Below are 23,857 nucleotides of genomic sequence, written 5' to 3' on the forward strand. Positions count from 1 at the left end.
GTGATAGGAGCATTTAATGAACAAATAAAATAAATAACATAAATTTCTCTATATTTGCATATTAATTCTTTTCTCATCCGGTAAATAATTTGTTAATTTTTGATATGTGTTTTTATGAGCAAAAGGATTTTAACGCTAAAAAATGAATTGCAACACCAGTGGAGAAAAATCACATACTCACTTTACATTTAAGTAAAACAAAACGAAATATATTAATCCTTGTACAAGTATGAAGGTTTATTTTATTCTGTTTTACCTGATACAAAGTGGTGTCACATAATATATCAATCCACGTGACACGTACAAAAAGTATATAACTCCGATAATTTTTCATAAATCCTTCATGTCACACGAATAAATTAAATTATATCTTCATATTGATGTATAGAACTAATTTTAGACTTGATTCTAATTAATCAGGATATGTTAATTCCAATTATATAAAAATGTAATTAATCTCGAAAATATTTGAAAATATGATGCATGAAAAACCATGCTTACATTTTGTAAATAATGCTTCATATTTTATAAATAATTCTTCACATTTTATAAATAATTCTTCACATTTTATAAATAATTCTTCACATTTTATAACTAATGCTTCACATGCTTTAATAGATTATTTATCATTATCGAATGTAATTAAACATTGTAGGCCCACTTTTTTAAATTTAGACGCACGTGACAAAATAAATTCTCTCGCACTGAACGTGATATTGATGTTTAACGTGCATAAACACTTGGGTATCAATTACGACATTGGGTAATTATCATGTGCTTGGCATACAATAATGAACGTCAACTTACCTTCTCTGGGTGGTGAGGAGCATGGTGGAACACCAGGAACGTTCGCCGGGTAGGTACTCAGATAATGGTGACTCGCGTGTGAGTAGGTGTTGTGCAGGCTGCTGTTCAGTGGTGCGTTGTTCATAGGGAACGGATAGGCTCCAAGGGGCCTCGGATGTTGAGCCGCTGCCGTTGCGAACACGGCTTCGTGTTGTGATGGCTGTGATGAGTAGGTCGATCGGATGGGATAGGGCTGGGCATGTGGCATACCACTTAAGCCCTGTTGCTGGATTTCCATGAAGGCCGACTTATTAGTCGTTATACCGCCGCCGCCACCGTCCTGTTCCAGGCCGTCCGCTGTGCCAGCCATGCTGGGGTAGGGGGCCGAGATCTCCGTGAAATTCAACGTGGTGGCGGTTTGGCTGAACACGCGGATCCGAGAAGAGAGTCGTGACGAAATAGAAAAAAGAAAGCAAAAAGATCTAAGTAGAGAAAACGGTCCGAAGCCGTCCGGCCTGCTTGACTATCAACGGTCGAGTACTAAGTGCGGCAGCCGAGCTCTTTTTGCTTGCTTGCAGTGGACGACGACGCTCGCTCGTTCAAGCACTGCTGCTGCTGTCCCACCCGACACAACCCCTCGCCCCACTGCATATGGATGAACTCGCTCGCCCCACCACCCTACCCTTCTCCTCCGTCCCCGCCCACTGATGCCAGCTCACAAACAGCAAAACTATTGGTCCGAAATGCAGCGCGACGTCACTCACACGTCATGGCAGGGTAGCTCCTGAAGCGTCACTCAAACTTCTCGGCTCCTCCTCTTCCATTGCCGAAAGCTAAAGTTGTGCAGGCGAAACACAGAACTTTGCTTCGTAGACTGAAAGGAGACTTGGCGCACACGCACGCTTGATAGCGCGAAAAAGTCGTGCGCTAGCTGTCAGCGCCTTCAAATCGAGGCGCCACTTCTCTGGAATCTATTTAGTGGGTGCATTCGACCGGGGGTGGGCATCGACAGGGTTCATCATCATGATGGAGCATCATCATCTCTCTCTCTCTCTTCCTAGCTATTCGTCGCATCTCAAAAAACAACCTTTTCATCGCGAGGCTAAAATTATATGTATGAGGCACGTGGCGTTATCTAATGGTGCGTTGTTGCATTCCAATATTCCAACGGCGCAGTTACAAATATTGTTCGAGATTCGCTATTAACCGATTTCCTCGATTAGACAATGGTTTAAAGCATATTTGCGAGAAAATTTTAGAAGTGAAGTTTTTTCTCATGTCGTGTATGTCTCAATACTACAGTCAAACTCGGTTATAACGATTTCGGTTCTAGCGACACCTCGGTTATAACGTCCATAATTTGCGACCTCTTCTGATTCCCATTGGGAATAATTAGGGCCACCCTTACCAGACGCAGGGCCTGGGGTGTGTTAATAATTCTGGGGCCTGTTAGCCCCGATTTTATATATTCTGTGGGAGAGGGGAATCAGAATCCAGAAATTCATACGTTATTATAAAATATTCAGGAAAGTTTAAAAATATCCGAACAAAAAAAAAATACATAGACACGCTTTAATGTTAATTAACAATAATAATAATAAATGAACATTTTTAACTGAAGAAAATTTGTAACTGATGAAAGAAATAATTCCAGAATAAAATTGATGAAAATTCAGAATTTATGGGAGAAGGTATTATTATAAATAAATACTGTAAGTGCAGGATCCGGTGTGACCGCACCTGTCACACATCCCTACCAGAACAGCGGCTCTGGGAATAATGTTAATGAACCTTGCTTACAACGTCGATGAAAATGTAACGACTTCAGATACAAGGACACATTCTTCCTCACTTTGCTACAGTTTCCCAAGAAATTCCTATAAAAATGCCCCGTTTCAAAGAAGCTTGCTTTAATTTAAATGCATATTGAGATCAGAGATGACAATAATTTGCATAATTTCTAAATTATATCATAAGTAACCCCTCCCCCAGAAAATAATTTTCAATTTCTTGCACAATTGCTGTAGCACTTCATTTCCAGCCAATAGTTGTATATGCAATAACTGACAATATCTCCGAAAATTGACAAGTTTTTGCAAGGAAAGGTCCCACCGTGTTTACGACCTCAATTTTCCGTATATTTCTTTATAATATATGGTCAAACTAATCATAGTGGAATAACTAAATTTTTGTTTGTATTTGATTTTATCAGTGTATATTTTCCACGCGTCCTTGGAAACATCCACCTCGTTATAACGACAAAATTTCAAAGAATCTTTGATGTCGTTATAACAGTTTGACTGTGTTTGAAAAGAGTGGTTGTGGTCATTCATATTCGATGATTTCTATAAAACATCATCGCATTTTTCTAATTTTTATTAGACATATTTTTTTTTTTGATTCAAATATTGTACTCCTCTATGGTTCACTCCCATAAAAACGTACTGAAGATTTTTTTTTTTCACAAAAACGGATGTAAATTGGTACAGTTAGAACATTTTTAATTTAAAAAGTACATCAATCAGCAATTTCATTGATAACAGTTGATTTTTGAATAGCTGAAATGGTTAATTAAGAGTAAAATATCCAGTTTTTTTTGCTTTGATTTTGATGTTATCTATGAAGAGATAAAATTTTTCTTAGAAAAGTTGATAGTTGTTTGCTTGAATTTTATTTTCGTTTCCTCAATTTGGTGCCATTTCATAAATCTCTGAACACATAAAATTTCTGTAGGTTTTAAAAAATGACATCATCAAGAAATCAACTTTTTTTAGATGAAAAAATGTTTTTGTACCCATATAGCCATTTTTTTTGTATTGAAATGACACTAAAATGTGCTTTCAAACTAAAAAATTGGGAAAATGAATTGAGAATTTTTTTTTAAATAAAATAAAAGAGAAATATATATAAAAAGCTGTTTTTTTTGTGACCATGTACTTGCCATATATATTCAAATAAGCTATATACGGTACCATAGCGGGTTAGGGTGAAAATTTGATATTGGATTTTTTAGAGATGAAAATTAGTCGACGGTTAACCAATATGTTTGGTTTAAATCAGTGTATTAAATATCACCCCCTGTTGGGCGATGGAATGTTCCGGGGGCGATAGAAGCTACGGGTATAACATAGGATCCTATTGGGTTCACTTGAGTTGGGGGGGGGGGGATGAGAGAAAGAAATTTCTGAGGAAGGGATGATGGAAGAAAAAGTTTGGGAAACTAGTTTAAATGAATATTTGTGAGTTATATTTACAAGCTCCATTAAAATAATCTTCAATCGTAAGATCCAGCTAATTTGCATAGATTTATGTGGCAAGGATTTCAAATAAATTCAACAACCGTTGATCGTAAAACGACTTGTTCTTCGAAATAAAACCATGATGCACTGTTAGACTTTTCTTTTCCAAATATTAATAATCCATTTCCCTGCTTATATGGTTTTGAATTAAACTCACGTGTTGCTTCTAAAAATGGTTTCGAATTCATGTCATATAGACGAACATCGTAAGGTTTATAGCTCTTTCTCGCTTTGCAAAAAACTTCAGAGTAAATTATAACTATTTCAAATTACAGTAGAGAGAACGTGTTTATACGAAGTTCAAGAGACCACGCCAAAACGTCAAATAAATGCGAAACACGCACAACTGAAAATTAGTTTAAAAAAAATAAGCACCTCCAAATTCTCAAAAATTAAATTTCTTTTTAATTTTCGGATTCTGCTTTAAAATGATCCGCATATAAAGAATAATTGGGGAGAAATCATGTGAAATTGAGAATTGAATTTTTCCAAAATATCATAATTGAAGCAATACATTATTACCTTTACTTTTTGCTTCCTGAAGATTCTGATATATTTTTTTAAGATAAAAGTAAAAAAATATATACAAACTTTTTTTTTCCGAAGATTTTTTTACAAGCCTATTGTATATTTTGCTTAGGGTTTATTCACCGACATGGTTTAAGCCAGTGATTCCCAACGTGGGCGTTAACACCCCCTGGGGGCGATGGAATGTTCCGGGGGGGGGGGGTAGAAGCTACGGGTATAACATAGGATTCTATGGGTTAGATCGCGTTGGGGGGCGATGGGAGAAAAAATTTCTGAAGAAGAAGAGATGAGACAAAAAAAGGTTGGGAAACTATGGTTTAAGCCAGCGGTTCTCAACCGGTGCTCCGCGGAGCTCTTGGGGCTCCTTGTGCGCTCCCCAGGGGCTCCGCGGCCGCTCGAGGAAAATAAAAAATACAGTAAAATTTAAGAAAATAATTATAAATATTTTTAAATAGTAAAAATATAAATTAGTAATTTTGATGAATAATTAAAAAATTGGCCTACGGGGCTCCGCCATAAACAATTTTTTACTGAAAAGGGCTCCGCGAGTCAAAAAAGGTTGAGAACCGCTGGTTTAAGATATAGTCACAATTTTTGAATCGACACGAATTGGTTAAATTCAGATTTTTAACCAATCCGTGTCGATCTTCTATCGAAAAACTGTGACTATAGTTTAAATCAGTATTTACCAAAGTGCGTGGGCAATATCGCATCCTGGTGGACGATGGAATGGTCCAGGGGAGCGATAGAAGCTACGAGTATAACATTGGCTCCTATGGGTTCGTTTGAGTCAGGGGGCGATGAGAGATAAACATTTCTGAAGAAGGGGGCGAGATGGAATAAAAAGTTTGGGAAACTATGGTTTAACCGGTGAATGAAAGATAACACGATCGAAGAAAATTCTACTGAAAATGAAAGAATATGGACTCTGACTGCACATGTTTCTTATCACAGCATTCATAATAACATGTACCTTTGTAAAGGTACAGATGGGTTTTCTAACACTCCAGGAAAAACGCTGGGATACAAAGCACAAACATATGCAAGAAAAAACTCAAAAGGGACACCTAGTATGGTCACCTTTCAAAAAAGATTTAATTAGTTTGCTTTGGCTCACCACATTTTTAGAATTCTTGGACAGAGACAATAAACAAATCATTTTAGGGCCCACTTTAAAGTTGTCATCAGACTGATGAATGCTTATGTATCTTCTTAACTGTTGATAATCATTATGGATTTTACGCAGATAATATTCCTAGAAGATTTATCCAATGACATGACGTGTTTATGCCACCTATATATATATATATATATATATATATATACAAAAAAATATTGAAATTTGATTCATAGAAAAGATATTTCTAGCAAAACTTGACGTTCGATTCGAAATTAAAATGTCGTGCAATCACAGTTGCGCGATGTACATAAACTAAATATTTCAATATTAAAATATGTGTGCGTACGTGTGTGTGTGTGTGTTTAAAAATGCATGACCCCACATCCTGCAGCAGGGTTCTAGGCTGGGAATTTTGACGGAACATCAAGCAGGATTTTTAATGGACCCCTTTATAGTGAATTTTTTGCGTAAAAAAGAAGAAAGTATAATCAAGGCTGGAACCCTGTCAGCCCCACCCTTGCGGGGGCCATATACAGAGGAGTCAAGGCCGAAGATAAGTTTCGTATAAATATGAAAAGTCGTATAAACGGGGTTGCTCTGTAATAAGTTACAAAATCAATGAAGAAACCGAAACTTCTCCCCTCAAGCTACAGTAGTTCTATATACGTAACAGATATTTCCTAATATAGACGTGTTTTTTCTCAGAACCAGAATTTCTGAACGTTGCTGTTAGATACATTTCATGACAAATCACCCTGTTCCCGAATCTCCTCCCACATCTCGTGGCAAACTAATGAATCCGATTCATTATAGCCCGTTCTTATCTTCCATCTCATTTCACGTTGAATGTTGAATAAAGGTCTAAGAATTAAGGCACTTTCCTTTGCCAGATATACATATCCACTCTTTAGACATTGATGAGACAAGGGTAAAATGGAATAAATCCTAATAGGTAATACTATTCATCCCCAAAATACTTTCGACTCTCGTTACCACTGGTACAGTTATGAAAAGGCATGCTGTAATAACTATTTATATTAAGACCCCGATTCTTAGTACTGGTTGTTTATGATGGATCTCTGAATCCACGATAATCTTTCGCGTGCGAAAAACATTCTACCTGAAAAAAGTTTTTTTTTCGAAGATAGGGATTATTTTCAGGAGATTATTATGGTTTTTTACTCTTTTCGTAATAATTAGGGCTCCGTGTGCACTCCCCAGGGGCTCCGCGATCGCTCGAAGAAAATATAAAAAAAACAGTTAATGTGAAAAAAAATAATTATAAATATTTTTAAATTATAATAATAAATGAGTAACTTTGATGAATGAATAAGAAAATAGGCCTGTACGCAGGGCTCCGCCATAGAAATTAAATATCAAAAAGGGCTCCGGGAGTTAAAAAAAGGTTGAGAACCGCTGTTCTAAGGCATTCTTATTTAACATATATTGCCTAAGTTGAAATGGCTAAAATTGACAATGGTCGAGAGAGCTGGGCGGTGCACGGTATGAAATGAAAAAAAAAAAAATGTCTAAGTTGAAAAAATTAATCTTACGCGATTTCACTCTATATCAGTGTTTCTCAACCTTTCTGAGACTGAGGATCACTAAATTAGGGCCCTTTCACACGGAGCGGATGCGGATGCGGGTCCGGAAGAAGTTTTAACAATTGGAATATACTGCGCCTTTCAGACGAGCCGAAAAATCTCCGCACCTAGGAAATGTTCATGCGGGTCCGGACGTCGTCCGCATGTGTCAAAACCTAAGTGCGGGCTCCGCATCCGCACATAGAAGTTTTGACAATAGGTTTATTCGGAGCTATTCAGACGATGCGGATGCGGAGCGAATTCGTCCGCATCGTTGGCTATTTTTTGAAGGTGATTTTGCACGGAATTCTTTTAATTATTTGCCATAAATACCCTTAAAAACACCATGTGAGGGTCCCTGTTCATCAAATACGATGTACCCACATACGTGTATCCCTTCGTTTCCTTCTGAGATGGAGATATAGCAACTTTAACTGCCTTTTGTCCATATTTCACAATTTTATACAATAAAACCTGCCAACAAGGGCCACTGACGGGACCAAAATTATAAGCCGTTCTGTTCATTACGAATATTTAATTGACTACATACTTTAATAACTTTTAAATTTAATTTAAAAATATTAATTTTTTTCTTTTTAAATTTTTAAAATTATTTAAAAAATTATAAATATTTGTTATTTTTTTAAATATTTGTTATTTTTTTAAATATTTGTTATTTTTTTAAATATTTGTTATTTTTTTAAATATTTATTATTTTTTTAAATTTTCAATCTTTTAATTTTTTCAAACTTAAAAAAAAAATACTTTTATTAAACAACGTTATCCACGTACGGTGTTCACTCAGGGCCGGATTAAGACGTTTGAAGACCCTAGCACTTGAATATTTTTGGTGGTTCCCCCCATACCTACAAGTATATTTTACTCGATATTCAGTCTATAAACTTAAAAAATGAAATTTTATATTTCAGAAATGACTAATCTAAGGATGGGATTTCACTATAAAAGGTTTATGAAAGTTATTTTATAAAACTTGAAAAAAGCAACTAATAAATTTATCGGTTGCATTTGCTCTAATGCAACCGATAAATTTATTAGTTGCTTTTTTTTAAATAATTGTTATAAAATTTTTATAGTGTAATCCGGCCGGGATTATACTATAAAGTTTTATAAAAGAACTTTTATGAAAGTTGAAAAATTCAACCAATAGGCGCATCGGTTGCATTCAAGAAAATGCAACCGGTGCACACACATACACACACACATTTTGTATTAAAAAAATTCAACCAATAAGATAATATTGGTTGAATTTTTCACGTTTTATCAAAGAGCTTTTACAAAACTTTTATAGTGTAATCCCGGCCTAAGGCTGGTATTACACTATAAAACTTGAAAAATGTAACCAATAAACACATCTGTTACATTCGAGCGAACTTAACTGATCGGCCTATCGGTTGCATTTTTCAAGTTTTATAAACTAACTTTTATAAAACTTTTATACTGTAATCCCGGCCTAAGACAGAATTGTGATGTGAATATTTCTAAGCACAGACATTTTGAACGTTCCCACCCCTCCCCTTTTTTTGTACTTGCAAATTCTTTGATATCTCCTGAATTTTTTTTTTAGGAACATATTAGTTTTGGATGTTTTTGGAATTTTTCTTTCATATTTTTCCGGAAAGACGGATTTTTTTTTTCAAAATGTTTTGAAAATATTTGAAGACATTTTCTCCCATCGACTACTTGTGAGGATCGGAATTAAGACATCTTTATTCCCATATTCTATGTGGCTCTAGACTAAACCACCAAAGAATGCCTCTAGGCTGCCTATGGCCACTGAATCAGGGGTGAAGGAGAAAAATAATTACAAAAATTGCGAAAAAATAGTTTTTATGCACGAATTTCAACCTAAAGATGCGGGCGAAACACCCGCATCTTCAGTGCTCGTGTGAAAGGGTATGCGGACCCGCTTCCGCATCCGCATCCGCTCCGTGTGAAAGGGGCCTTATCTGAAAGTCGACGGACCGCTAATTTACAGTTATATGAACCTAATTTTTTTCATTTGAACCCATGTGAAAATGTCATCAGTAGTAGGATACAGTAGATCCCAATTATGACATTTTTGAAAAAACCGTTATGAAAAACGTTGTAATCGGGAAATCCGTAATCAGTAATAGTAACAGCTGGGACCACGAAAATTAGTCGTACTAAGCGGGAAAACGTTGTAAGTGAGAACGTTATAAGTGGGATCTACTGTAGTTGCATAGAATTGAGTTATTTTCATTTATATTGAATGCTTTCGGACCACCTGTCTCATCTTCACAGACCACCTCTACTACTTCACCAAACACCAACTCGGGCCATATCCCTGTATTGCAATTTACTGCCATTAACCATTTAAAAGCCAATGGAACATAGTTCTTATTTGCAAAAAATATCAGATAAAATTAATTCAAAAATTTCTGGTTTTTATCGTATATAGAGAAGAGTTCGAAGTATTTTCTGAAATAAATTTGGAGACTTCAAGTTCATTCATATAAACTTTTTTTACATAAATTTGAAATTTGACATTTTTTGAGTATTGTTTCCCCATTTCGACTAAAGTTCACCAAAATTTCAATTTTGAAGTAAACTAAAAATTAGTTTGTTTGTTTCTACCACTTAACATATCATTCAAAGTAAATCAACAAGCTACGTGCGTTCAAAAATGTGCGTTCATTCGACATGTGTTTAAGGGCGAATTCTGGGCAATATGACACAGAGGAATGTGCTTTCTAGGGTGGATTGTTTATATTGGTAGTAAATTTTTTATTCTAGCATTGTTAGAAATTCATGTTTTTGGAAATCCCAGACAAATCAAACCTTAATCGACAATCCTAGATATTCTTGTTATGTTCAGCTGTGTGTAACCATGCCAAAAAGATACATCCTCCCATTAGAAAAGCTATAGGATATTTAGAAACTCTTCCAGATTCCGAATCAGAGGACGTAGATACATGCCAATTACCTGCTAATGAACCTGGGAACATCATGGATCAAGAGAATATTGTAGAAAATGATTTAATGACAACAGTACCAAAACTGATGTATGTGAAATGGTAGTTAATTTTGCAACAACAAGGATGGGGTGTTAGAAACTCTCGAAGCGAGTTCTTCAAAAGGTGTGGAACAGAAACCAGTTGCAAAACGTAAGAGTAATTGCAACAGTCATGTGAAAATTTCAAGAAAAGGCAAAAAGGTTTTTAGCAATCCAAAAAAAAACTATTGCATGGGATAAAAAAAAATCTTTCAAGAACCCAATCAAAACCACGGCTGTGGATTCAACTGGAAAAAGATTTGCCATATGACCATTATAGACCACATATGTATAGACAGACCCCATATATTAAGCATGTTGGATAATTCATGTAGAGTTGCTAGAAGCGGATCGTATTTCGCATTTGGAATTCCGAAGAGAAGTGACTATCACCCTTCTACGAACGAAGGAGGAGTTAACCATTCGTCGAGGTCCACGTTGTCAACTGAAAAAAAGATGTTAGGTCATCTGATGGTCATTATATTGCGTCTACGATGCAAGGACGGTATGCGGTTTGCCAAAAAAACACTATGTATAAATACGACCAATGTGACAAACGGGTCCATCAAAGATGTTTTCCTTCTTTTCTCCCGGACATTAGAAAAAAATTTGCATTGTCAGTGCACATTTTTGTGTTGAAAATAGCGGTATGTGTTGTGAATTTGAATTTGTAGTAGAAAATAGAAAATTTCGTGTGATAATTGTACTCCAGAAGCAAATAATCGTGAGAATATAGGTGATACCAGTTTCCGTTTTCACCTCACCAAGTTGCAAATGTTCCATTTATGGACCTGAAAAACAAAGTAAAAAACTTTTTCTTCAAATTTCAAAGTTGATCTATGTGTAGGCATGTAAATAGGCCTTGAATTCCAAATCAATAAGTGACTTTGTTCGTAGTTCCGAATTTAAACTGTTAATGAGATGGGTCAAAAATGGAGGCGCTATCTATCGGTGGTCGCCTCAAGCTCGTTAGGGAAAATATCTTATCTACATCCTCCCTCGGGTTTGAACTTGAGACCGTGACAGCAACCTTTTCACGGTGGTAGACGAGCATCTTACCACCACGCCACTCTGGCACCTACAGACTACCTCTGGTCCACGGACCATAGATTGAGAAACACTGCTCTCTGAATATATATATATATATACAGAGTGGTTTTTTTTCTCTCTTCCGATCTCAACTTATCAAGGAGAAAACAGTAATAAATCGTATGATAGCCGCGTTCGTTGGTTCATAAAATTAGTAGCTGCTCTGCCTAGAGGGCAACCTGGTGCTGCCTTGGGCCCTGTGCTTCGAGAGAGTCATCGCAAATGTAATATATAAATAAAAGAAAACAAAATTTTTTACTCCAATTTTGAGTCACGTAACAACCTTCTTTAACTCTCGCAGATGCCACGGTTGTTCTTGTGATGCAGTATCTTCACGTCCGAAAGCAAAGTTATGCAGTGGTACCTCTCGCTAACGTACACCTAAGAGGCCAAAATTTTTATTCGCAAACGAGGAGTATGCGTATAATTTGAAACTTAACAAAGGTGAGGGTAGCTAGTGATAGAATATTGAAACAATTGTATGCAAAAAATTACGGAAAGTGAGCTGTTGAAGGAAAGAGTTCAAACAAATGTACAACTGGAGCGAAAGTACACTTTTCGTCAATTGTTATTTTAGTGGCCTCATAAGAAAAATTTCCCGGGACCTCTCGCATATCCCAGAACCACCACCATATAAAATGTATGCAGGCCTACCTTGCAATTTCAATCACTACTAATCTATCTTAAACAGGATCGTAACTAGGATTTTTATGTTATATGGCACCCGATGCAAACATGATTTTGCCACCCCCAATTCAAAATTCGATAATTTTATAATGATGTTCTTTGTTTCCACCTAAAATTTGCTACCCCCCCTAGTTCTGATATTAAGGCTAGCTGTATAAAACACTGTATGTCATCACCATTTATAGTGGATCCCGCTTATAACGTTCTCACTTGAATATTTTCCCGATTTGTACGACTTTTTTGTGGGCCCCCATATTTCACTATAATTGCGCAAACGTAACGCGAGTTAAAAACGAGTTTTAATATTGATTCACAGTAGGCAACGTGAAGGTAAATATTTTCGTTATTCAAAGAGAATAAGTTGAGGATAATCTTATGAATATAGGTATATTATCTCTATGACAAGCTAATGCAGAGGTCTTCACCATTTTTCTAGTCGCGAGAACTGCCAGTATCCATCATCGAAAGAAGAGCAAGCACCCTTACAGCAAGTTAGACATGGATATGCCTGAAATCAATATGATTTTAATATATTTTAATGCAATTTGTAGAAGATGTTTAATTGGGACGTTAATCAAGTGCTTCCGATCACGAAATCGGGCACGAGCATCGAGCACTCTGGGTCCTTAAGGGAGCACCATGGTGCTCGCAAGCAACGTATTGAAGATGACTGTTAGTCATTTGAAAGGACCAAAATCTGTAGACACTCAATAAGGTTTAAAAGTGAAAAAAAAGGCCGAAACTAATCAATTTTCTAGAGGGGAGTTTTTACAATTCGATCGAAAAACTGAATAATTTGATTTAGTTATGGTTTGATCTAATTATAGTTTCATCTGAAAAATTTGAAATTTATTGTTTTTTTAACACGCGATATTTAGACGAAGACGTCATTTCAAAAAATAACGATGTGGTAAAGTAATAAACGAAAAAAAGGAAAGGCCTTCAGCAGAAAGTAGCCTATATTATGGACCGTATAGCATTTTGTGTGTGTGTGTGTTTTTTTTTCTTTTACAAACACTTGAATTGCCGCCGCCACCACTATCAGCAGGTTATGCAGATTAGTGACGGCCGTCGCCTCATATTTCGTCTCTTGATGACAAATAGCTACCGGTGAGAGGTGGTGAAGATCTTTCTGTATTATATGTTGAAGCAGGGGGAAATTGAGCTCGGTCTGGCAGTAAAACTGAAAAAAGAGCGGGTAGTGGGGATAGATAGTGCTGGTTCTAAATCCAAAAATCAAGCTTCACCCTGCGGGAGGCCGCACGCTCTGCGGCGACCCAAACACACACACACACACACGCACAAAAAAGAGAGAGAAAGACTGCTTGCATATTGCGAGGGGTGTTACATAACAGGTAATACAATATTTCACCGAGAGGCGTTTAGCGTCATTCTTGATTCAACTAAAATCCGATTTATTTTAACAAACAAAAGATGGTGCGATTTTGAAACGGTTAAAGAACCTTGAAGTTAGCCGAAAAATCCAGGAAAGTTATTTTTGCTTCTTGCTCTGTACACGAAAGAGAGATAACTGTTTTTCTTTTGCTTTCAATAGAAAGAAATAAGTAGCTTCCAAGTTCCTGGACATGTAAATTTATTTCGCCTTGGAAGAGTCACCCTACACAAACGGCCTCAAATTGATCTAATTTCGCGATGAACGATTTCCGCGTAGTTGGAGAGCTTTGCGAAATATTTACGTACCAATAGCGTTCGTTATCGGCACTATTCATTTCTATTAGTGTTTTGAACTGAATGAGAAATTGTACGATTCTATTTATAGGGGGGAGGGAAAGAGCGGGTATTATGAAATGTAATTTTTATTTTATTCTGATTGTTTCAATTTAAAAGGTGATAGGAACTTGCAATCTGTATTTTTGTCAAAAAAAAATCGGATTTTCGTCACTTCATTGACAAATGTTTGGTAATCAAAAATGAATAGCCTACTTGGTCTGAAAAAAAAATGTATTTAAGAAAAATTTTATTTGATGGGTAATATGTGAGATAGTCGGCTAATATAAAATAGGGAAAGGGTTAACAATCAGTGCCGTCTTGAGGTACGGGCCTTAAGAAAAGAGAGGGCCCCTCACAAAAATGAGATCTGGATGAAATTTTTGAGAACTTGCCTAGTACGGCCTCAGAAAAATTACTTAGCACGGAGTTCATGATGCTCTTAACCCTTACAGCTGCAGTCCCGAGATATCTCGTCGAACTGGATCTGCTTTATTTCGGTCACTCCGAAATATCTTTGGTTCTTGACACGCTTTTATTTTCAATGTGGCAGTTATAACGTGGATCAGGAAAATTTTAATAATCGCTTAAAGGGTTAAGACGGCACTGTTGATAACAATCAAAAACAAGATTTATTGCGTCTATGACATTGAAGAATAAATATTTCTTAGATCTTTTATTAGTTGATGATGTGGTTGTGTCATAATCTATTTACAAAAGTCACAGATCCAATATTCCCTTCATGCCTCAGAAAAGTCAAGATCAGTTCCGCAACTGTGGGTGGGGGGCAGGCGGGTCTGAAGCTCCGGTGCTGGACCAGAATAGGCACCGAATTTACGCTTTAACTGCTTTTTCTACATGTAAGGGGAGCCAAAATTCCGGCTTGCACCTGGTGACAAAGTATCTAGTTGCGGCCATGGTCAAGATGAATCCACGGAGTAGGTCTATAGCAACGATTCTTAACCTTTCATTAATCGCGGAGCCTTATACTTTCGGGTAAATTAAATCAGGATAATTTTTATGGTGGATCCCCGTTGGCCTCTTTTTTGTATTTTACTTATCAAACTTATTTATTTTATTGTCCTGGAGTGAACGCGGAGCTTCTGGAATGTGCATATGCAGCACAGGTTGAAAATCCTTGGAGCAGCCTAAAGGACGCACATTATTCCTGTCTTCTGAGACTTTCCGTCTTGAAGAGATATTCTGCATAGTCTTTATGTGGTACAAAGCCGACCGGTGATGATTCTTATAGTAGCCTATTCCATACAACCCGACATTTTATCTTTAAAAAAATAGAGTTTCAACTAACCAGAAAAAATCGCTAGAAAAAAATAAACACAACATAATAAGATGCAATTCTTTTGATGACATTGCGCTTAGTTTGTGACTGTTCTACTTGGTGGCCATACCTGAAGGCAGAATAATCCCTGTATTTCATATTACCGTATTTTATATTACCTGTATTTCATAATATATACATATTGTAAGCCTATCTCGTTTTATTCACATTAAAACGATAATCTATATCAGCAACGGTAAAGGGATATACTGTACGTTATTTGACATCTGACATCGATCTTTTTCTGGCTACACGTTTCCGCATTTTTAATTTGTTAAAGGTATTTCTCTCATTTGGAGTTTCTAGAGAAAACTTGATCATAATTCAATATTTCTTTGTACGTCGGAATGGGGGGGGGGACAATAATCTAATTTACACATCTCTCGTACGGTGTTTCATGAAGTGTTTGGAAGGAAATTCTATGGTTGAGAGAGAATATAAGAATCGAAGTAAAATAAAAAAATATCAAAGAGTGAAGGAAATTTAGATGTGATAGTTTCACCCGCGTAAAATTAGAATTAGGGGAAATATAAAAATTTAAATTTGACAGGACCTTTAATGAAACAAATACAAATGCAATACAAATATAGCAGCCTAACGAGGTGATTAATAATGCGATTAAGAACGAGGTGAAATAAAAAATATGGGTGGCAAATATATCTTATAAATACAGCAGTTCAAAGTGAGAACAATTTATCAAGCAAAAAACTAATTATTATGAGGATTATGATACACTGCCCATAAAAAACTATGGTTATCTTATCTAATTATGGATAGCTTCTCGATTCGTCCCAACATAAATAAGAGAAAGCTTAGGACTATTTCTTTTTAAAAACCTATAGCAGACTCATTATTGCCTCACACAATGTCAACTAGTAACATTTGCTTCTCTCTTTATTATACTAAGAAACGTTTGCCCGTTGACGTTTGAATGAAAATTTGCCGGCACATCGATGATTTAAGTTCTTGATTTTTGTTATGTTTTACTTACGAAATAAATAACTGTCTCAAAACTTTATCAGACGCGAAGGAATTTTAACACAAAATTAATTTCATTTCTGCGAATCAGAGATATTTATTTCAATTTGCGTAGTGCTAATCTTTGTTCCGAGATGTAACAACAGCTCTAAAAAGTATTTTTCCGAGGGCTCCAGAGCTCCTTCAGTGTATATCGATCCCAATTACAAGGGTCTTCTCCGGCCCATCACACCAATGAGAGAGAGAGAACACATTTTCTCTTGGAGTTTCAAGACATAATGGAGCCGCTGCCATTTTGATTCAAAACTTAGGTATATGCTAAAATGGCAAGTGTGTGAAACACGTCCACGAAATGCTTCCTCCTCATCGTGTTCCATCAGATTTCGTACTTAGCCTCGAAAAACAAAGCAGAAAGAAGCATTCATTGCTCCGTTTGATTTTTCCTTCTTCTCCACCGTATCTTGTTTCCATATTTTTCTGGAATGGTTGGTTGGTGTGCAAGAAGAGAGAGCGAGGGAGTTTTTTTTGTTGTTGTCCTTTGTCTTTTTCGCGATGTGTTTGGAGCCCACCCTTCTCCGGACTGTGGCCATCGATCATGGCAAGCGCATCCATTCGTCCGTCCGCCCACCCTTCATGCATGTATGCATGTGGTATGGATGCTAGGAGGAGTGGACGTATAGTTGGCATGGTAACGACGTGACCAGCATCTCAACGCGTTAAGCTCATCCATAAAGAACAAGAAGAGATGCGCGACTCATCCTTAACCCTCCTTCCTTACCCGACACTCAAAATAGAATAACACCGACAACCTCCTTTGCAGCAGCAAAGTGCTTCGAAGGGAGGCTGAGTTGTTTGGGTGGGTTGATGATTATTCATCGTTGCAGAGGAATAAGAAGTTCTGCTCCTCACACGCACGTATACAACAACTACTACCTACTACTACTACCACCACTACTACAACGCTACATCTACTAATGCTCGAAGCATCGATCTACAAAACCTTGTGAATAGTGAAATAATTTTTTTTTGCCCCTAGACGAAAGCGAGAAAAGTCCTAGATGCCACTATATATACTAATGCTATTTCAAATTATCAACTGCGATAAACAAATCGATCACACATTTTTGGAGTGAGAATGATATTGTTTGTTCATACACATTTTCATTTTTTCTTCTGGTGAAAATTGTTGTAATTTCGCTGGACAATAAATCACACGAAAGAAAACAACATATGTTCGAATGCCCAGAAACGCATTTTAGGGCTTTGGTTCTAGTTTTTCGGGATTTTTCTGGCATTCCCGTATTCACTCAAAAAGTTAAAGTAAACCAAAAATGCATTATACAAATTCAAATACAAAGACCCCAACAGGCAAAATAACCAATGAGGTGGCTGAAAAAAGATACCTATAAAAAATATGGCTGTTAAATATATTTTAACTAAAATACAGCAACCGAAAATAAAAGCAATTATCACGAAAGACTTATACAGACTAAAATAAAACTAATAAAATTTAATGATTATATAGAGTGAATTACACTAATATAAAAAATTATGGTTGCCTTATATTCAAATATGGTTAAATATAAACTAAGAATATAAGAATATATATATATAAAATAAACTAAGTATATATTTATAAATTTAAATACGATTAGGCCCCTACTCTTGTCAAGATTGCATACGAAATAGCCACGATTATATTACATATATGTGGGATTCAAGAAAAATTCAACGACTTTTGTTCATTTAAAGCATAGTCTCCCAAACTTTTTGTTCCATCGCCCCCTTCATCAGAAATTTTTCCCTCTCATCGCCCCCCAACTCAAGTAAACCCATAAGAACCTATGTTAAATCAGTAGGTTCTATCGCCCCCTTGGACCATTCCATCACCCACCAGGGGGCGATATTGCCCATTTTGGGAAACACTGATTTAAAGCATAGTTTCTCAAACTTTTTGTTCCATCGCCCCATTCTTCAGAAATCGTTTTCTCTCATCGCCCCCCGACTCCAGCGAACCCATAGGATCCAATGTTATACTCGTAGCTTCTATTGCCCCCCGGACCCATCACCCACCATGGGCGATATTGTACACTTTGGGAAACACTGATTTAAAGCAAAAGTGCTCAACCTTTCGCCACTTCAATTATATGAAAATGTGCCGCGGGCCACCTGAGTTATCTGAAATGTGACGCGAGTTAGGCTGCTTGAGTTGTCAGCGCCCACTGACTTGAAGCGCCCTGGAAATGCGCTTCGAGTCACTTAAATGATCTATAAAAGGGACCAAGAGCCACTAAAGTAGGCTTAATCTATAAATATGTTGAGGACAGCTTAAATGATCAGTAAGTGTGTTGAGATTCACTCAAGTGATCCGAAAGCGAAGTGTGGCCGCGGGCCAGTCGAGCAGGGCCGCAACTAAAAACGAAAATTTGCTTTTTCACTCGGGGCCAGCAGGCTACCTACTCATTTCGGCGCCTCCCTATGTTATTTGAATAAAAGAGTAAACTCAGTGCCCTTCCTGGCCTAGCGCCCGAGGCACCAGATCCAATTAGCTCTCCCTTAGTTGCGGCCTCGAGTGATTTGGAAATGTGCCTCCAGTCACTTTGGTAATCTTCCAAAGTAGGGGAGATTTAGCGGTTTTGGTGCACAATAGGACTGCGCATTTGCTGCGCATCAAACAATAGGGCTCCCCACTTGCTGCGCATCAAACAATAGGGCTCCCCACTTGCTGCGCATCAAACAAATGGGTGCTTCGCACTTGTTGAGGCTCGCTAGATGGCGCTTCCTATGACGTCATTCCTAAATTATCGTTCTTGCCTATGATGTCATTCCCAAATTATCGTTTTTCAGGGGGGTCATTCCTAAATTAAACTTTATTTCCCAAGTGATGATTTTTTTCAGGGAACATTCCTAAATTAAACTTTTGAATTCATTTTCTGACTTAGAAAAAATTTGCTCCTAAATTAAACTTTATTTCCTGACTTGTTTTTTTTTTTTTGGAGGGATGCTCCTAAATTTTTTTTTTCCATCCCAAGTGATGAGATTATTTCAAAGAGGGGTCATTCCTAAATTAATCTTTTCTTCCACAAATTATTGTTTTTTTACTGACTTAGTTATTTTTCTAATGATTTTTTTTTTTCATTCCTAAATTAAACTTTTTTTTTCACATATCAAGCTGTAAAATAAAATTCCCTCAAAAAGAAATGTTATTGACTTTTCATCATACTCAAGCTGAAAAAAAAAAATCACACGTAACTCAATTAATGACAGAAGCATTGATGATAAAGAAAATTAAATTTTAATGATACACAAAATAAATGAGAAAAAATATATATACAAGAATAAATGGAAAAAATATATATACAAAATAAATGGAAAAAAATATATACAAAATAAATGGAAAAAAATATATACAAAATAAATGGAAAAATATGTTAAAATAAATGGGAAAAAATATGTACATCAGTGTCCATGTAGCACTGTTCATCGAATGGCATAGTGGCCATACGCATATGTTTTAATGCCATCACCGAGAATATAGCGTTTATCGTCGCGAGGGCACAGCGACGTTTTGCGGAGGGCGACCGTTTGAAGTTTGTGGTTACTGGAGGAGATTTTTAGCATAGTATTTTTGATCGAGGAGTTGTTACGGAGGCAAGCCAGATAATCTTGATGTTTTAGTTGTTTTTTAACAACCGCACGAACGACCCCTTTGGCGGTCTTTTTCTCCGCGACTGCTGTGACCATGCTGTACATTTTTGATCTTAATCCGACGAATTCCACAACGGGTTCGCCGCCGTTCTCGTCCTTCATGACGCCCACCACTTTTTTATTCTGCAGGCTAAACAGAGGATGATCACCGGGGTAATTTGACGTGTCGAATCTGTGGAGCTCCTCCCTCATGTCTTTGTAAATGTCACCGGTTTTTATCTCGTAGAGGAATGAATCTGTATCTGTGAACAAAACTTCCACACTGGGTCCGTATTTTTTCTTCATAAAATTATAATGGAAGTCCGCCATCAAGTGTTTGGACAGGTCCAAAATCGTGACACCGGTATATATGGGCCTGTCCAGATGGATTTTCGTCTTCAACATCTTGATGACGGCTAACTCACCGGTGATTATCCTGAAGCATTCGAATGCCGGGGATGATATTAGCTTCCTCAAGCTCTTCTGATTGTTGGCGAGACGGATGTCGACGTGCTTCCTCAAATTTTCTAGCGATTTCCCGTACACAGCGTTGTTGAGGAGCTTATAGAAGTCCTTTTCGAATTCGCACCGGGCTTGCTTCCTCTTTTCCGTATTGAACGCTATGTACGGGCGTATCCAGGGCTCCTGTGTGAATTCGACTGCACGCCGAACACCCGTCAGCTTCATTCCCAGCGACGTGTATAACTTCAGGCACCGGTAATGGATCACATAGGAAGTTTTGTTCATCAGATTTGGTGAGAGCTTTTTGGATGGTTTATCACCGGGTCTTCTGATGAATGGAGAGAGCATGTCACCAGTAATTTCAATGTTTTCTGCCGCCAAGGGGAAACAATTGTGCTCGTCGTGCAACTTCACCGGGTATTCCATGTCCACTTCTAAAATATACCCCTTGACGGCGTTGTCATCGATGTTGAGAAAATCGATGCTCTCAAGTTCACTGGGGGACAACCATCTGAAGTCTCTCACCGGGAGGGGCTCCATCATACACTTTCCATATAAATTATTCACATCATAGTACATGATATATGATGTAGGTTCACTGGGGTTATAACCGGGTATTAACGGGTTGTTGGCTCGCGCATACCGCTTGGAGATCACTGAGACCCCACCTCGGATACCTTTCTCCATGAAGAGATGCATGTCCGGATCGTTGATCAATTCGAGCTTGACACCGGTCATTCGCAGACATGCGTTCCAGGCCAATCCCGGGGATGTGAACGTATGCACCGGGTCGATCTTGTAGTTTTCTTCGCAGAGTTTTCTAAAACTCTCGAACACATCCCCGAGAAGCAGCACGTCAGTCTTCACGTAGAGGTTGTGGTAATCACCGAGGTTGGAACACCGAAATTCTCTCCAAACGGTATGCGCATATGTATACTCGTCACTGGTTATATGTTGATCCCCCAGAGAGGTGTAAAAGGCCTCTCGTGGGGGCAGCACCGGATCTTCGAACTTCTCAAACGAGTCAACGTACTCGTACGGATAACATCCTTTACGTTGAAGAAGATGACTCGTAGCTCCAAAACATTTCTTCATGTTGTTGAAGTCACCGGGGTTCATCGCTTGCACGAGCGAATCCAACGACGCCGCCAAGAACTGGTTGGAATCCAGGAATCGCAGGCGACCGAGAGAAAAGGAGATAAATTTCTCCATATTCCTCCCGATCACCTGGATCCTGCGATCGGGGTACCGGGAAAGTCCTTGCATCAGGAAATGAGCGTCGTAGTTTTGTAAATTGTGAAATATAACCGGGATGTGACGTCTTAACCTGAGCTGGAGATTGCACTTCTGATGCAGCGCCGCTCTAAAACCACCGGTGATGTGACAGTGGTCACGAACCCTGTCGTCACCGAGTGGGCGGTCGCACACCATACAAGTGGTCGCATTCCCGAATCTCTCTTCATCTTCAGCTGTCATCTGCAGAGGCACCGGGTTGTCGAGCTTGCCCATAACCACTCGTTCTTCTTCGACGAGACACCGGAAGAAGACGTCCACGCAATCTTCACCCCTGTACACTGTGGGCTCTTTCACGTATACACCATCGGGCCCCACGACCGTATACGCGAATCCACAGGGGCGGTGAAGGCTCTTCTGGGTTGTGCTAGAGAGAGACGGGTTCGGCTTACAGCTGTCCACCTTCTCCAAGATCGCCTCAAAGTCCGCATATATGACGTATGGAACGTGCAGCTGGTAATGGTTGTTCTTGAAGAACATCACGTTGTCGTCTACACCGGGATACGTCACTCGTTGCAGACCGTGTGTCTGGCAAAGTGGTTCGTGCGCATTCAGCTGCTCGAGGGAGGAGAAGCGTTGCAAGCAATAATTGCAAAAGTGGGATGCACCTTCATACTTGGTCGTGTAGGAAAGCAAACGAGACATGTTTTGGATGAGGCAGTAGTGCGACGTTGTCTCGTTGCTGATGAACAAGAGGTTGATTGGTGTACCAGACACCACCTCACTAATCCTGAGAGGAAAGACTTCTCCCCCCTCCAACCCAAAGACGTTAATGCGCACTGAATTCGCAGCTTCGAACCGTGGGATTTGTTTAAGTGTCACCGGGTATACTAATTCACTGGTATTCAATTCATTCTCATACTGAATATAGTTGAACACCCTTTCGGGGTTTTGCTTCACCGGGTGTAGGGCAGCCAACACACACCAGAGAAAGCATTTCTCATCATCGTTCTTTACATTTACCACTGCTCTTCTGCTGGCTACCCCCTTTGGCAGCGGAATATAAGTGGCGGCCGCTAGTGGTTGGTATTGCGCCGTGTTTAGCTCAAGCAAGAGCACGCGCTCGAGCACCCAACCACTTCCGCTGCCTTCAAAATCCTCTGTCGCCTGCTTTACCTTTACGAAGGCTATTTGTAGGTGCTCTTCTATCTGGTCGGCGGTTAAAGTGGTGAGCATTTTACTTCGAAGATACCCGTTGCAGAACTCGTCCTCGCCGTCACTTCCTTTCCTGGAAAAAACAGCAGTCGCGACGATGTTCCATTTAAGGGACCTGTGGGTGGTCATGTCCTCCCTCAACAGCCGCGTCAACTCCTCTCTCACGCTGTCGAGGAAGGTGGTCATATCCATTTCGGTGTCTGGGGTGGGGATCAATTCGTGCGTCGACAACATGTCGAGTGCGCGCCTGACTTGCCCTCCTCCTCCTAGCTGTGCTCCTCCTTGGGGTGCTCCAAGCTGCTGCTGTGCCCCATGGCTCGGTGATGGCCGCTGTGGTGGTGCTCCTCCTTGCGCCCACTGTGGGGACGCATCATGCTGGGGTGGTCCTGCTCGGTGATGGCTCGGTGATGGCCTCTGTGGTGGTGCTCCTTGTGCCCACTGTGGGGGCACACCATGCTGGGGTGGCGCACCATGCCCCATGGCACGCTGGTGGCGCATCAAATCGCTCTTGCGGTGAAACGCTGCATCGCACACCAAACACTTGTGGCGACGCTCGCCATGCGTTAGCCTGTGCTGATTCAGATTCCTACGCAAGGAAAACTCCTTGCCGCACGTCTCGCATAGGTGTCGCTCCTGAAAAACAAATAAAAAGGGAATGTAGGACACGTAAGTCTAACACAAGCAATGGATGAGAGGTATAGAAACCCACGTCTTCCCGCTAGTTTCGGTGGCGTATCCGCCCTCAAGCGCGTGCTCAAGTCATCAAAGAAAAAAGAAATCAGAGATTGGTTGGCTGGCGAGAGAGCGTACACGTTACACAGATCCATTAAAAAAGTGTTTCCCCGCAACAAAACAATAGTGGCCGGTCTAAACAGTCAATTTCAAATCGACTTGGTGGACATGCGTAATCTAGCAATTCACAACGATGGTTACAACTATCTTTTAACGTGCATCGACGTCTTTTCCAAGTACGGTTTCGTCGTGCCTCTCAAAAGGAAAACCGGTGACAGCGTGGCCAAAGCTTTAGAAAGCATCTTTCAACAACGTCAACCAGTGGCGCTACAGAGCGATAAGGGGCGCGAATTTATA

General features: G+C 38.9%; 2 protein-coding genes across 5 annotated transcripts in view; both read right to left on the minus strand.

Moving 5' to 3' along the window:
- Window positions 1–1,664, minus strand: part of LOC149080222 (homeobox protein Dlx6a-like) — a 71,097-nt gene extending 69,433 nt beyond the window's left edge. For 2 of the 4 annotated variants that reach the window (XM_089239289.1, XM_089239290.1), the window contains exon 1: window positions 808–1,435. In XM_089239289.1, the coding sequence (XP_089095415.1) occupies window positions 808–1,156 (349 nt within the window). In that variant the 5' untranslated portion in view covers window positions 1,157–1,435. Of the gene's footprint in view, window positions 1–807 lie in introns of all 4 variants that reach the window. The other 2 variants (XM_089239287.1, XM_089239288.1) reach the window with 2 other exon arrangements.
- Window positions 1,665–19,651: 17,987 nt separating this feature from the next.
- LOC149080223 (uncharacterized) lies at window positions 19,652–23,248 on the minus strand. The gene has a single exon (XM_089238616.1). It carries the CDS (start codon window positions 23,246–23,248, stop codon window positions 19,652–19,654), a length of 3,597 nt encoding a protein of 1,198 aa, XP_089094742.1.
- Between the last annotated feature and the right edge of the window lie 609 nt (window positions 23,249–23,857).

This window comes from Pholcus phalangioides, unplaced genomic scaffold (assembly GCF_987345545.1).
Source record: "Pholcus phalangioides strain wild (caught in Gottingen) unplaced genomic scaffold, Ppha-v1.0 ptg000011l_1, whole genome shotgun sequence".
NCBI lineage: Eukaryota > Metazoa > Arthropoda > Arachnida > Araneae > Pholcidae > Pholcus > Pholcus phalangioides.